The sequence below is a fragment of the Ptychodera flava genome, assembly GCF_041260155.1.
Source record: "Ptychodera flava strain L36383 chromosome 3 unlocalized genomic scaffold, AS_Pfla_20210202 Scaffold_25__1_contigs__length_14229661_pilon, whole genome shotgun sequence".
Lineage (NCBI taxonomy): Eukaryota > Metazoa > Hemichordata > Enteropneusta > Ptychoderidae > Ptychodera > Ptychodera flava.
This window is the reverse complement of record NW_027248279.1, coordinates 4,710,175-4,726,900: the sequence shown is the minus strand read 5'-3', so window position 1 is coordinate 4,726,900 and position 16,726 is coordinate 4,710,175. Positions and strand designations below refer to the sequence as shown.

Below are 16,726 nucleotides of genomic sequence, written 5' to 3'. Positions count from 1 at the left end.
TCTATTATCCTAGTTGCCTAGGTAAAATTGGCAAGTACGGTACAACGATGGTACTTTGTCAACTGTGCCGTCCCTGGTAAAGTATATGACAAACTTGACTCTTCGCACAGTGGAATAAAATCTGAAATGTTTCCGAAATTCTGATCCTGGACATTCGTTTTTCTCAACAATACCACATTATATTCTTACAGCATTCATGCCTAACCTCCAATGATGAAGATGTACGTTCATGCTGCGGAGGGCAGCACCTGTTACAGAGGCGTAAAAATGTGTATTTCCGTTATAAAGCTCTCATGAAATAGGAAAGGTCGGTCGGGATTTTTTTTAAGTTTGTAACTTTGAATGTGCGAAAATAGAATTTATGGCCGGCGGGTTGCAAATAGGGCAGGTCGGGTTATTATCTGAAACACCGACACATTTTTTTCTCATTAGCCATATCAGTGTATGGATTTTATCAGTTTCAGTGGGCTAACGGGAAACGGGCATCGACAACAACTCTGATAAAATAGTGGGTTTAATCTGTCTCTCAGGTTAATGGTTTCGGTGACATCATAGTCTGAAAAAATCAATATTTTAATAAGAACTTTATACGTCTTAACGCAAGGCACCAAAATCCCCAAATATTAAGCAAATGACTACCTCGAACCAATATTTTATACGCAGTGCACTAGAAGCTCTCCATAACCCCCGCCCACCCACTCAATCCTAGTAGATTTAGAGGGTACCATATTGAAATGACAGAGAGATTCTCGACAGCAGTGCATTATTTTACTTAGAAACTATAATTATCCATGAAGAGTACACATAGACCATCGCAGTTCGACGAAGGGTACTGTACTATATAGTTTCTTATAACTGAACGTATGCAATATATTTCATCATAAGTCGACCCTCCAGTATCTGTGGTCTGTATGCTTCCCACAACAGCTCAAGCACCCCACTCCCCTTTTTCCACAACTGTGACACCGCTTCAACATCTCTAAATTTCTATCAATCACAGCACCCCCCCCCTACCTAGGTATCCATTACAGGGAATTTTCTCCCCGCCAATTGTCAAAACTGAAATTTCTTCCCTGTTCACAGGAAAAGTTTACTTTGTTCTCTCCTCCAACTGATTTATTTAAATTTTCACGTCCGCAAAGAAAACTGTGCACAAACAGTTTTTTTTGCAGGATTGGCTTCGTTGGCTGCACCTGAACACGGACCTGCAAAGACTTCGATAGCGATTGTCCTGGTCAGTACAGAAGCGAAAGATGGGAGGATCCTTCCAGTCCAGACTTTGATCGCTGAGCTGATAGTTGGTATGTTTTGATGGCAAAGTTGACATCGGTATATCACTGTGACATAATTGTTTGACAAGGGTTGGTACACGAGTGTGTACATGTATTGACATAAACAGAGATGATGGATGGCATAGGATATTTCATCAATAGAGAACTACACCTGTTTAAACAAGAATGGTACCACTGAGACGGCCAATCAAGTCACATCGAACACGTGAGGTCATCCGAGGTCTTGGCTTCATACCATCAATTTATTTGCCATATGACATAAGCTTAATTATCATGTCAACTGTGAAGCCAGAGCGGTTCTAAATGCACCAGGGGGCGAAAAAAAATACCGAAAACGTCTAAACATGAATTATTTTCGAATCCCTGACGTGAGTTTATAAATCGAGAACGTGACTTTTTTGAATGTCGTCCTCTTATGTGAGTGTCATCAATAACTTTCACATATCATTCAGCTCTAGAGGTTAATGAAAGTCATGTTGAAAGGTTCAGTATGCAACTTATTGATGATTGTTTTTTTCAAAAAATTTGGCAAGGTATATCTTTGGTAAGTTCTTGTTCAGCACCAACTGTTTTCTTTGTCAACACAGCATCTTTACGTGTAAAGTGAAACGTTATTGTTTATTTTTGAATTTTAGTCTGGACCAGAATTCACTTGTCAATAATAACAATGCAGCCACACATGTACAGGCTGAGTTTACAAGCTGAATACAGCTGTGTGTACTGTATATATGAACATGCTGTCGGAAATAAAAACTGTAGTTGCCAAAAAAAGTTAAAAACCAGAGAAAAAATCTTCAAAAAGTATTGCTACTGGCTCTTTAACATTACGTCACTTCGAATCAACAGAGATACATGTAGTAATGAAAAATAGCCAACATTGCCGGAGCTTCGACCCATCCCGGTATCTACACGTGATTTGCTGCATTAAGGTCGTTTACGTTTGTGTGATTGTTACTTATGTACTCAAAAAGGAAAAGCTCAACGTACCATATATGTTAGAGAAGAGTATAAACTCATACAGTACAGTAAACTGTTGCCTGTTTTGATGTGCGGCGTTGTAAATCCTGCCGCATACGAGAGAATTTAGCTGAGCAAAGTTTCATTCGAGGCTATTTGCATAGCCGTGGACGATTTTTCGTGAGCGCCCTTTCCTTTTGTGTTGTCTTTTGAGCAAAGTGTTCAGCATATTTGATGTATTTTGCCTCTCGAGGAAAATTTTCTCACCGTGTCCGCCGTAAAAAATTATTTTCCTAATATCTTTTGTACTGAAGCGCGCGTGTGGAGATCACATGACAGTACAAAGTGCCACCTATGGCATTGAAAACACAGTCGCTAGTGGTTCGATTCACGGCGCAGACCGCTGTATGCCTTCGAAAGATTGGCCGATCTATCTTGTCTGCCATGTATCCTACCATGCATCAGTTTCACCTTCCAATTTTGATCGACGGCACAAAAAACTCACAAAACTCCCCAGCTCACGAAAGTATAATTGTTGAGCAAACAGCCTCGAATGAAATTTCGCTTAGCTAATTTATCTCGTGTGCAGCAGGCTCAACATTTGAATTTAATTTCCGTTTTGACTTTAAGCAGCTGAATGAAAAAACAACAACAACAAACCCAAGTTAGATCGCTCACAATCACTGAATTATTTCTGCACAGACATAAGTGACAACCACTTCAACTGGTCGCTCTTGACACGTAGACTATTTTTCTTTCCAAAAAACTGAAAAATAATTATCATAATACTGTATGTTTATTTTCCAAAGGTCATAAGATGTAAGATAAGACTATTGGAACTTCCAGTGCCCCATGTGATCGTGGCAGCAACAGCATTCAGGACTCGTTGATCTTTATACAGGAAGTTGGAAAAAACAAAGCAAATTCTACGTACCGCCGATGCGGGCGACCATATGACGACAACAAACATGGCGACGGCCGCGGATGACGGCATGGGGGACGAGTCGGGAGCTGCGTCCGCATCTCCAACCGCTGACCATCAAAGAACGGAAGGAAAACCGACATGTTTGATAATTTTGGGAATGGCAGGGTCAGGCAAAACTACATTTGTGCAGGTAATTCGTGCACGTGCTTGGTCATCCTTCGCAATTGTGTTACCACACCACGAGTCCCAAAAGCAAAACACGAAATTGTAATTTGTAGGGTGCACCGCATTTTTTTAAAATCAAACCTTCCGCAGACAAATTACCGTTTCCTCCTAAATGCTAAAACACTGCTAAAGAATATCACACACCAATTACTGCTGTGTCGATTACAAATACTCAACCACATGCGAACACCGACTGTCAGAGTATTATACGGCGAAGGCCGCTGTATACTATCGTGTATGCATTAGAATTTCTAATACATACAGCGGCCTGTACGCCGTTTTAATATCGAACCACAAGTGGTTGTGGTCGAGCAGACATCATCATGTACATCGATCATGCATGATTGACGAGATCCACCGTCGGTTGCATCTTGGAACCTAGCCCTGCGTACGACGCTGTATGTTCCCGGCCTTATACGGCAACCACCACAGCCCTACCAAGCTCCATAGACAAAACCAGCGACATGCGGTAAACCGTGCATGAAAAAAACTACTTTTGTAACCACTTTCGGCCAAAATCAACTCGATTCCGATCTGTGCCTATCCGCATTACTTAACCGCTCACAGACTGCAAAAAAATTGCCCTTGTGACTTTCTGAAGTCTGTTAGCGGATAAGTAATTCGAATATAGCATAGATCAGAATCGAGTTTATTTCGGCTAAAAGTAGTTAGAAAAGTAGTTTTTCATTGCGCGGTCCAAATTGAGACCGCACGTCGCTGGTTTTATCTCTGGCAGTCGGCAGGGCTGTGGTAGGAGGCCGTATAACGCCGGGAACACAGAGCATCGTACGCAGGGGCTACTTAGAACCTACCACTTAGTAAGGTCACACTATGCCTAATTGCTGCTGATCCGTAGCCCTGCCACTCCTTGACTGTTTGCATTAGCAGTAAGGGAGTGGCTGGGCTACGGATCCGCAGCGATATGCCTAACACTACAGCTCCTAAGACAATTGACAAGGGCACTAATCTACACACTGTCATCATTTGGATTTTACTCCCATCCTCAACACCATGGATTTACAAAAATAGATGTCAGGATTAAGTAGGGAATATCCCGATTTCACAGCTATTCTGGTCTTAGTGCTACTCACCGTTTCCACATCAATGTTATCTTTCCTCTTCTGCTTCTGTAGAGACTGACGGCTCATTTGCATGCAAAGAGAGATCCGCCTTACGTCATCAACTTGGATCCTGCCGTACACGATGTGCCGTTCCCGGCTAATATAGGTAGGTCAGAGGTCATTTAGAATGGTAACAAGCCTGTCGGCGCAGAGTATCACACCGACATAGTATGAGTAATCTTTGAGACCATTCTTAGATAAATTTCTTGTAACGTCATTTATCCAGTGTCAGACATGTTCAGTATTTTTGTTTCAATCCTGAGACTGTTTTGAAAATGTTCGTAATCGGCCCTTTTGGGTCTGAATGTCACATCCCAAGTAATGGGAATTTTCCCATTTTGAATGGAAAGTATTGATTTAGGCAAACTGTACCTTGTACCCTGATTAGTGTATGGTGGAAGATGTAGAGATTATGACCTTTCCAGTCCACCTTTTCCTATTCTCTGCCGTTCTCATTAGCTGCTACTAGTTCTAGTTGTCTCACTGGTACATCTGACCCACTGCCATAGAAGATCCTGCTTAAAGCTGATGCATCAGCAAGAATAGCCGACCAATTGGAAAGAGATTTAGAACTACAATTGTTATGTATTGCAGAATTGTATTTAAAAATGCAACCTGATTGGCTTCTTCAAAACATGATATTTGAATACATCAGTGGTTCAGGTGTAGTGAGGCAGCTAGCAGCTGCCAGTGACAATGCAAAAAACAAGTTAGGGTAGAAACATCCGCCATCTCGACATGTGTTTTTAATCAGATTGGTACAGTGTATGCCTTGACAGAGGTCATACAGGGACATCGGACTACAAATATTTTTATTTGATCATAAATTTCACATACCCTGATCTGGTGGTCAGTTTTGACTCATTTGAAATAATTTCCAGTGTCTGTTGTGTATTTTCCCAGATGTCCGTGACACTGTCAACTACAAGGAGGTCATGAAACAATATGGCCTGGGTCCAAACGGCGGGATAATGACGTCGTTGAATTTATTTGCAACCAGATTTGATCAAGTTATGTCGTTTGTTGAGAAACGAAGCAAAGAATGCAAGTAAGTATATGCTGCACACGGAAACTCCCTTACTGCTCTGCTCAGCTCTGCAGACTGTCCCCTGATCTTCTCCAGAGTGTCTCATGTGATCGTAGCTAGTATGATTCAAAAAAAGATATACTAGATGCACAATGAATCAGGCAGAGTGCAGCTTGTAGTTTCTGAAAGAGCCTCAGGCTATACTGGGTCAATTTTTGTCACCTGTATAATCCAGTTACATTTTTAATAACACTGAGTTATGGTATGACGTATGGTTTATGGATATTGATATTTAGCAAGACTGTACAGAGTGGTGCATACCTTTGTGCCTGGCAACACAGCATTGTCCCTTGGTACTAAATTCATCCCACGACCTGCCAATGATTGCTTACAAAGCAAAAGTCACATAGATACAACACTTCTGTACAGTAAATCATCTAAAGTTGCAGCTACTGGCCAGTTACCTCTTTTTCAGATAGATCTGTATGCAATTCCATTGTTCTCATTTAGAGGTGGGGAATTCCATTTATTAGGAAATGGGGATGATAGGTTGCTATCTTGTTCAACCCCGTGTCTAAGTACTCAGGTCCACCCTCACCATTGCAAGCATATCAAACGATATTTTCTTTGCCTTTTCAGAGGACTTGATTTTAATTATCCCATTATAAGGTGGTATGCGCCTCGATAGTGAAAGACTTAAACTTTTGCTCAAACTTTCCTTGAAGAATCCTTAAACCATTCTCTTTCAAAATCAAGAATAAAAATCAGGGGTCACCGTGCAAATTTTGATACTAGAGAAACAAATAACCCAAGATTTACCGATATTTAAAATTCAAAATAATTCCAAAAACCAAACATAGATTGGGTCAATTCAGTTTACAATTTGCAGGAGCAAAATTATGGAATAGTATACCATTAAATATCAGAGAAATTAATTGCAGGTCACACTTTAAGCGGGAGTACAAATATTTTCTGAAAACAGAAAGTTAATCACACTAATGGTGTTTATTTATTTTAGTTATGACCACATGTGTTTGTATGAGTTGAGGTGATATGACAGAGTTATACAGTATGCCCTGTGATATGTTCTACTCAATGATAAATTGTAGTTACAGGGGTTGGACTAGATTAGTTGCCATGCAGACAGCTATTTTCAACCCCTTTTCCCCATTGATTGTATACTTATACTGTATTGGATGTTGTTGTAATCACCTACATTATATTTATATTCATGGGAATAAAGAATTCAAAATGACTGCCATCCCTGTGTTAACACAATGGAGGAAAAATAAATTTTGGAATTTCGAAAAACTAAGCCGATGAAAAGTTTTCTTACTCCAAGAGCTTTAAAATGAACCCCCACAAGTGGTAGATCAAAGAATTGTATAAGTTTGATTGTCCGAATATCTGTACCCGAGGCGCATTCTACCTTTAATCAGAACACAGTGCTACCTACACTCCCTTTTTTCTCGAGTGTAGGGTTCTATCCAACAGGAAAAGGGGCAAAACGGTTTAACCTGCTCACCCTATTTCACAGTACACAGGCCCACACTCACCACTGAAAAACAATGGGTTCTGCCAAAAGTTATGATGACTAAAGGGTTAAACTGCATGTATGTTATCTTCTCTGTTCATTTCAGGTATGTGATATTTGACACGCCTGGTCAGATTGAAGTTTTCACATGGTCAGCGTCCGGTGCGATAATATCTGAGACTCTGGTAACGTTAGAATTTAATAAAGACTCTGCACATTAGCTGTGATATGATGTCAGACTATAATAAATAATAATAATTATATATTTCTATAGCGTCTAAATCCACATGAAAAAAGTGATCAGAGACTCTTAAAATACACTTTCAAAAATGTAACAGTACAGAGGCAATTTTAAAAAGTCTACAAAATTGAATTTCAGATATAAAAAGATTAAAATCAATCACAACATAAAAAATTAATTTAAAAATACCGGTCTAAAAAGGTGGGTTTTGAAAGTGAAATATTGTATGAATTGGCCACAAATGTAAAAAGGAAGTCAACATTAGTGTCATAGGCTTTTCATTGATGTTGTAACAAAATAAGTTTCATAGAGCTAGAGACAAGAAGATTAACAAAAATTGTAAATTGTCATTATCTGTCTTTCTGTAGGCATCTTCCTTTCCCACTGTGGTAGTGTACGTAATGGACACCCCACGCAGTGTTAATCCCGTCACATTCATGTCAAACATGTTATATGCTTGCAGGTAGGTAGTGATCAATATTTACATAGGCATCAAATTGTCACCAATGATGATGAAATGTAGCAGTATGTTTTGAACTCCCAAATCATCCTCATTTTTTGCTGGTAAATACGAAAATTTAACCATTCGTATGCGAAAAATATAAAGGCAATTCAATCATGAATACTGATTGCAGTGGATATTAACCCTTTGAGCGCTAAAGTAAATTTTTGCGGCCTTTATAAAAGTAACCCACACAACAGTTTTCAGAATTTTTCCCAATTTTTGATCAAAAACTCTAGCCAATGAAAATTGATGTCTATTTGGTCCAAATTTGTCAAAAAAATTACATAAAATTCATAAAAAATTGGTAGAATTGCGCACAAAAATTCTGGCAAGAATAAAGCACTCAAAGGGTTAATGAGTCAACCAGCATTCAAGAAAGGCTGGTGATAACATGGGGTATGATATGATATGGAAAGATCTGAGTAGATTCTCTACTTTCTCACTGCTGTACATGTTGTAAGGTTTTCATATGGTTTAACTTGTATTGTGTTGTATGATTACCATGGTGATCTATGTACATGTACTTATGCAATGGCCGCAAGCAGCAGACTTCATGTGAGCAAAAATTCTACATTTTGTCAAAAAGGTCAGTGCAGAAAGTGTAATGATAACAGGATGAACCCAACTTCAAAAGTTGATCGAAGTTTGTTAAAAGTGGGTTGTTTGTTGTTCTCAATAGTAAAATGACCAAATTGAGTTGTCATGATGGAGTTTTGTTCACCTGGCAATTTTTCGAATACATGGTGAAGAATTAGCATGTCAGAAAGCTGCCAGTTGCTCTGTAACAGTGACCGACTCTTTACTACAGCCCATGGGATGACATTTGAAGCTATCTTCTTAAATTGGATGAATTCTTACAAATAGTGGTTCACTTACTATGACCTAATTCTCTTGTAACATTGGGTAATTCCTATCCCCCAAAATAGATGAACCTATTTTATATCAACAGGTAACACCCAGTACAAGGTTCATCTACTACATACATTTATTCAAACACAAACAAGTGGTGATTAATTATAGATCCAGTATTCAGAGAGAACTAGGATGTAATAATTTGGACAGACCTTAAATGTGATGCATAAATGTGAAAGCATTAACGTATGTTAGGTAAATTGTTCCTGGATTGCTAACACCAATCATTGTAACTTATGGAAACATAGAGAATTTATAAATTGATCAGTCATTTTGTGATTATCTTATTTCAATAATTCTATTTTTCTGCCCATATTTCAGCATTCTATACAAATACAGACTGCCATTCATTGTTGTTATGAACAAGGTGAGTGTAATTTTTTCAATGTTAGGGTAAGTTGGTCTGGTTTGTGACATTAATCAAGCCAATCGCACGTTGTAGAACTTGTATACCTGCTGACAGTTTGGTCAAACAACATACAGTACCTTGAGCCCAACTCACAGGCAAATGATAATCACAAAGGGCATGTCTTACCCATCTGTCCAAAGCATGGATTAATGAGATACTGACTGGTCTCAGAGAGTGCATGCACTTTGTGCCCAGCACAGCGCTGTTTGTGTTGTGTATGGTTCATATCATATCAGATCATTGTTGATTTCAAGGGGATATTTAAGCAATAAAGCATATCCAGCGATAGTATACCACGAGATTTTGACCAGTTCACGACATATATGCACGAGCGATAGCGAGTGCATATATGTCGTGAACTGGTCAAAATCGAGTGGTATACCGTCGCTGGGTGTGATTTATTGCTGTTATATTATAACAGTATATTGAAAATCTGGCGCGGAACGTCATAAACGGAGTTTTGCTCAAGCGGAGAGCTCGCGCGTATGCCAGCCGTGGTATATCGCCAATATACCACGGTTCTTTTCATGTCTCAACCAATCAGATCACAGTATTTGCACCATCAATATACTGGTATGATATAATTTACAATACATGTCATTTGTCAACTTTTCCTGTGATTCAGAGAACTTTAGTACATCGTAATAAATTAAGCTTAAAGGAAACGCCCAATTATCTCAATTTTGCTTTGAGAGAACAAAATTATTATGTTTTCACATAGGTTCTGAAAAAGTATAGTGGAAGTGATACAAGTCAGAAAAATGAATTTTGATATCCAATTCTTTGATGTAATATTATTCTTTCAGACAGACATCATAGACAATGAGTTTGCAGTGGAGTGGATGAGGGACTTTGAAGCATTCCAGGAAGCGTTAGAAAACGAGACATCATACACATCAAATCTGACAAGATCAATGAGTCTTGTCTTAGATGAATTCTATCAACATCTCAGGGTAGGTCAAATCAATGACTTATACAGATTTGGTATTTGGATTCAAAGTTACCGGTCTTAATTAGTAGAGCTATTTGACAAATTATTGTACTAGCTATTATTAGACTCTATCACTTTGAAAGTCTTTCAATGTATTTAGATATTTATTTCAAGGAAAATAAAGGGGATCATTAAATATAAATAAAATCATGAAACATGAAAAAACAAAACTTTTAACAACAAAAACTATTTACAATTAAATATGATATAATTTGTAATAAAAGTGTACAACTTAAAGGAAGACATTCTGACAAGGCATCTGAAAAGGGTTGTTAGTATTGTTGCGTATTTGTGCGAAAATATAGTCTCCAAATATTTTCTCTGATAAAAAAGAAATGAAAGGTTAAAATTCTGAAATTCCTTTAAATTATCACAGTTTTAAGAATGATTCTTTGTTAAACTTGTAGAGTGAATAGTTTTTCAAGGTTCTGTCCTTGTGAAAGCAAAAAGAATGTCCTACGACGTTAACATAGCGTACTGGTCATAATGAATTTCAAATATCTATCAGTTTTAGGTAATTTGTTTCTCTGGCTCAAAAACTTGTATGGTGATGCATGAATTTTATTCCAGACTTTGAAAGAGCATGTTTAACCTTTTCACCACCATGGTTTGGTCCAAACCCATTGTTATCAATAGTGATTGTGGACCTGTTTACAGGGAATTGGGGGTGAACAGGTTTTGAAACTCCAACAGGGAAAGTGAGAGCAAAAATTTATATCATTCATTTTTCAAGATTTATTCTGCCTTAAAGTGGTCCCCGCCTACAAAATGAAACACTTCAACTCTTACTCAAACTGCTTAAGCAAACTTTCAACCATTCCCTTTCAAAATCATGAATAGAAAATCAGGGGTCTCCGTGGAAATTGTGGTAGCAGAGAAACATATAACTTAACAATTACGGACACTTGAAACTCAACATTGCTGCCATCCCGTGTTAACTCTCTGGGAAAAATAAAGCTTTTCGATTTTCGCAAAAATTAGTTGATGAAAACTTTATGTATTCCATGAGCTTCAAGATAAACCCTCACAAGTGGGAGAACAAAAACTTATTGTAAAAGTTTGAAGGTCGGAATATGTCCCCGAGGCATATTCCATCTTAAAAGAAATTTTGAAGTGTTACATTTATTTTACACTGTAATTGTTTTCCATACAAATTTCTCTGACAGGCTGTCGGTGTGTCCGCAGTATCAGGAGACGGAATCAAGGAATTCTTTGAGAAAGTTGATGAAGCAGTACAGGAGTATGAAACGTAAGTCATGTGACAAGTTCAAAGGTCAGGAGAATAAAGTATGTAAAGTTTGCTTACTCGAACATCTGTTCATAACCGCTGTTTCTGTTTTCAAAACAATTCTTAAACTCACATAGTTGTCCGTTATTACTACATGTGTACATGCATCAAAGTAATCAATCTAGCCACAGTCACTAACATTCCACTCCACTGTAAAAAATGCAGTGTTCTTTTTCTAAGGTAGTATGCACCTCACAGGTGAAGGACTTTAACTTTTGCTCAAGATTTCCTAAAAAAACTTCAACCATTCTCTTAGCATATCATGAATAAAAATCAGGAGTCACTCTATTGGGTAAAATAAAAAAAATTTTATATTCAAAAAAAACTAAGAAAGTGAAAATCACTCTTACTCCAAGAGCTTTAAAATGAGCCCCCACAAGTGTTAGACCAGAAAAATATTGTAAAACTTTTAGAGCCTGAATATCTGTCCTCAAACGCATTCTACATCAATCCTGTTGTTAAAATACTAATGCTGTATTTACATTTGTTACACAGAGAATACAAGCCAGAATATGAAAGACTCAAGAGAGAAAAGGTGAGGGCGCTTTTTAGCTGTGAAATTTTGTTGTCTGGATTTTGTAAGTTGTACTGTGCTTTTCTGTGTGAATGTTTACCATACTAACCACATACATTGACATTCATCAAATTTATGTTGTGTAGAGCTTCAAAATACTCCATTCATCCAAAGCCTTAAATTTACAGACTTTGCACTCATCTTGAAGAACAAAAATTGTACCCACCATGAATGTTGTTCAAACTTGTCCGTCGATTTTTCACTTGACAGCTGAAAGCAGAGGAAACGAAACAAAAGGAGCAACTAGAGAGGTTGAAACAAGACATGGGTAAAGGAGATGAGTTAGACATCAGCCAGGGTGTCATCGCTCAGAATATAGGTAACTATCGTTATAAAATGAATATAATAGAATACATGCTTTTTTGCCGTGTGACCCGCTGACCTTTATGTACATTGGTACAATCCTCTTGTCACGAACGTCTGAGTTGGAGGAACACAAACTTGCACAAAGTAAATATGGATGACAGGAACATATATTAGTTAGTTAATGTATACAGAGTATTTGCACTGATGTAACCTTTACCATTATCCACTTTTTGTGTACATGTTTTTGTAGCTCCATAGAACCAGCACACCTTGCCTGAAACTCAGCTGTTTCATGTAACTCTTGAAAGGGTACAAATACCATGTTTCAACTTGATGATATCTCAGCTTATTCAAGCTACCTTCATATTCAATCACTGATTTTCAAAAAATGATTTTCTCACAGGCCTCATTGATGCAACTTTTTATCATGATGGTGTATGTTTCATTTATTCAGTTTCATCAAATATTTATGAAAAGTGAATTTCCAATACGCTTTCTTGTTTGTTTTTTTTTCAAAGCCTTTATTGTCAATTTTTATACTACCCTGTTATATTAAAGTACCTGCTTCAATTCACGGTTAGAATGTTTGTACCCCTGGAGAAAACACTAACAAACAAACATACAGAACCCTGTTGGGTGATAGGGCTTTGCAGAAAGTTTTAAAAAAAAATTGTTGTTTTTGTGTTTTTATAATTGATTTCAATCAGCACAACTGTCCAAGGTAGCGCCAGTTATTGGTCCTGGTCAAGAAGATGATCCGGAAGATGAAGAAGTCGCTATGGAAGACGAAGAAGGTAAAAATCTTTGAAAAATGATCTTCATCTATTCTCATTCCATATTTGAAAGTGTGTGCCCTTGATACATAATTAGTTTTTGTGTCTTTTTTTGCAAATGTTTATAAAAAGACTAATAACAAAACAACAGTTGCAGAGAATCTGTATTTTGCTTTGTTTGTCAACGACAACAGACAAGGCCCCGCTTTCTCATTCAGTGACTAGCGATTGCATTTCATGTCCTCTTACATGAGATAAGATACTGCTTGGACTCTATTGTATGTGTTGGTGAAAATATTAAGGCAAAATGTGCCTCAGGGACAGATATTTGGATGCTCAAACTTTTCCAATTCTTTTCCGATCTACCATGTGTGGGGGTCATGCCAAGATTCCCCGGCACAAACACTGTAGGTTCGAAATCATTTCCATATGAAAAGATACCTTACTTGAGGTGTGAACTGACTGCCAATCGGTGATTGCTCTACAAATATCACGGGTGATGTCATATTCATAAACATTGTGATCTTTTGTTCTGCCTGATCGGTAGTTTATTTACTCTCTGGGGAGTCATAAGCCGTTATTTCGGCAGTGCGGAATTTTTCCGCTCTCAGGGGATTAGTCTACCTACATGGTTTGTGCCGGCCAATCCCCTCATGGTTCATTTTAAAGCTCTTGGTGTAAGAAAACTTTTCTCCATCTTAGTTTTTCAAAAATCAAAAAATTTTACTTCTCCATAGAATTAACACGGGGATGGCAGCCATTTTGAATCTCAGATATCGGTAAATCTGGGGTCATCGTTTCTGTAGTACCAAACTTTACACGGTGATCCTCAATTTTTATTCGTGATAATAACAGAAGATAGTTGAAAGATTCCTTGAGGAAAGTTTGAGCAAAAGTTGAAGTCTTTCATTTTTCAAGGCGCATACTACCTTAATATTAAAATGCTAGGTATCTGTTGATGGAAAGGAGGGAAGATGTCAGTTGGCAAGACAGCTGCTGTAAGGAGATCTTAAGGTGTCTATGCAAAATACTTCCATAACTGCACACTCTGAGAACAACTTCACTAAGCAGACTCCACATCTATGTAGCAATGTGTTGTCCTCAGTTTTACCGTATCACAGTCTCCGATGGCCAGCAGAGTGATGCTACTGTAATTTCTGAAAGGCTGTGTTCCTGATATGATAACTTCTCATTTCTGTTTTTATTTCTTTTCAGATGAAGAAGAAAGAAAAGAGTATGAGTCATTTAAGAGATTCTTATCCAAGGAAGGACAGAAAGAGAAATCAAAGTCGGAGGAACCGCCGTCATAGCATAAGATGTATTTATTGTATTAACTGTAGAAGACTTACATGACCTTAGAGGGCCAGCAACCATAACTTGTGATGATTATTTCATTTTGTATGTCAAGTGCAAGTTCTTGTTCTAATCCCAAAAGCTTGTCGAAACACCTACTTAGCTTGTCAACAAAGTGTCTGTATCTGTAAAATTTGCTGTTATTGTTTACAGGTAAATTCTTGTCCTGACCAGAATTCATTTGTCAACACAAAAAATGTAGTTTCCACGTGTACAGGCTGAGTTGACAAAATTTAGAACATGTATCATAGCATGCTTTGGCAAGTAGAACAAGAAACTGTAGTTGTTATTAATTACAAATTTAATGAAAAAAATCATCAAAAGTTACGGCTACTGTGGATGAATATCAGGGATGTGAATTCAATGCCATAGAGCGTTATTTAAGCCGGAAATGCGTACACTGGTTGTAAAAGAATTTTTTTGCTTAAAAAAAAACAGACGGCTAATGGTGTTCAAAGATTACACAACATCACAAGATAATGATGGGATACCTTTTGATAGGATAATCTTATTGACTGCAGAAGGAAAATATTTTTGAATCAACAGATTATAGTGAAAAGAAATGCTGCATTCTTGTATAACCAGTGTTTTTTTTACGATGGACAAATAACTCTACATCCAAACAAGTATATGCCGTAGCAATTTGAAAATACTGACATGTCCAAGCAGAGATAAGAAAAAACAGGTTTGAGCCATGTGTATGTGCCAGATGTAGACATATTTTATGTACTTTTATATTCAGTGATTTTGTTCATATCAGAGTAAGTCTCTGGACAAGTTGCCTGTACATTATGTTTTTGTAGAATACATGTCAATCAATTTTCCAAATCTTAGATGAACCAACAAAATAAGCATTCAACAAGAAGTACATGAACGAATTTTTTTTAGTCAAATATTTCACCAGGGATGTTGTATTGGGATTCATCTGAAAGTGACATAGTCACCTTGTGTTAATGCTAGTTTTTGCCAGTTTTGTCCTTTATTCAAAATATTATGTGTATTGTTATTATTATGAAACAACAGATGTTAACTTTCTCATCTGCTGTCTGGTCAAAGCTTGCTCACGGCGATGGCGCTGTGGTTCAGAGACTGAATGTTTTGTTACATCAAAAGTTTACAGCGTCGGAAACTGTATGTTTCACGACTATAAATAGTCCTAGAGTGCAGCCAATTGGAAAATTATAACACTGGTTAACGTCTGCAATAGTGAATTTGGCCTTAAAAATGGAATGAAAATTTGAAAAAAAAAACAACGTGAGGATTTGATCCTGTCAGTGTTGAACTTTGTTTACCTTAAACAAGTATTACCATGCTCAACCATCAGTCGTTGCCATTCTTGTATATTTTTGAGAGTTCAGTGAAATTGAAAATATTGTGCACTGGAAAGTGCATTCTCCGTTGGTAGCAAGTTCACTTGCTGTTATTTCATCTGTACTTATCAGGCCCAGACGGAGAGCCGTTGTATACCGCCCTCTAGCGACCACATGTGGCTCCTTGGTAAACTGAGGGTTCGGTGCCTTCAAATAAAATAATAAAATGTGAACATAAACGATTGGAGCAGTGAGACTGATGATGTGACTTAGTTGTGTCTTGACACATTTTGAAATGAAACCAGACTGCAGAATGGACAGATTCAGTTTTGTCCAGTTTTATCGTACTTTTCTACTTTCTGAACCAACATTTTACCTTGTCAATGAGTCGATATTTAAGTTGAGTTCACATCTTCTCTTTGATTTCTTGCATGTGCCGGTGATTTATTTATTTACCTTGATCGATACCGTTGCTTCACCAATATTTTACCGTTGTTTTACAGTCTTGTAAACCATCTACATGGAAGAAACATCGACAGATCTTCGCGATGCGTCATGTTAAAGGGAACAAAGTCTGCCATTTTTCATGAATTTTGTCTCGTACAAGATATTTATATTGTTTGACATCTTGAAAGATACTGTATGAATAGGTGACCATGCATGTATTGGACCCTGGTTTCAGACACGATCAATGAAACCATCGCGAAAATGAATTAATTGTCATGACCTTAAACTCATTTTCGTGATTGTTTCATGTATCGTATCTAAAACCGGGATCGAATATATAGATGTTCATCCATTCATACAGTATCTTTGAACATGTCAAACAATATCAGAAGCATCTCGCATCAAACAAAATTATTGAAAAATGGCCGACTTTGTCCCTTTAAAATGTAATGTCTTCTCTATGAAGTAGTCACATATATGTCTACGATTATTTACGCAAGACCAATACACGCACGTCATATTTGGCGCCAAGAGAG

The 16,726-nt window shown here is 37.6% G+C and overlaps 1 protein-coding gene across 1 annotated transcript; it reads left to right on the top strand.

Annotated features, from left to right (window-relative positions):
- The first annotated feature begins 3,202 nt into the window (after positions 1 to 3,202).
- LOC139125548 (GPN-loop GTPase 1-like) lies at positions 3,203 to 15,982 on the top strand. The gene is made up of 12 exons (XM_070691611.1): positions 3,203 to 3,364; positions 4,533 to 4,626; positions 5,424 to 5,568; positions 7,188 to 7,266; positions 7,691 to 7,785; positions 9,061 to 9,106; positions 9,955 to 10,101; positions 11,306 to 11,388; positions 11,923 to 11,962; positions 12,212 to 12,320; positions 13,015 to 13,101; positions 14,296 to 15,982. The coding sequence occupies exons 1-12, from the start codon at positions 3,203 to 3,205 to the stop codon at positions 14,388 to 14,390; spliced, it is 1,182 nt and encodes a 393-aa protein (XP_070547712.1). The 3' UTR covers positions 14,391 to 15,982.
- Positions 15,983 to 16,726: the final 744 nt, after the last annotated feature.

Excerpts from the sequence above, each read along its gene's own strand:
- LOC139125548 (XM_070691611.1), top strand. The coding sequence starts at position 3,203 with ATGACGACAACAAACATGGCGACGGCCGCGGATGACGGCATGGGGGAC. Across the intron at positions 3,365-4,532 it reads GCAAAACTACATTTGTGCAG|AGACTGACGGCTCATTTGCA; the intron begins GTAATTCGTGCA and ends CTGCTTCTGTAG. Across the intron at positions 9,107-9,954 it reads TCATTGTTGTTATGAACAAG|ACAGACATCATAGACAATGA; the intron begins GTGAGTGTAATT and ends TTATTCTTTCAG.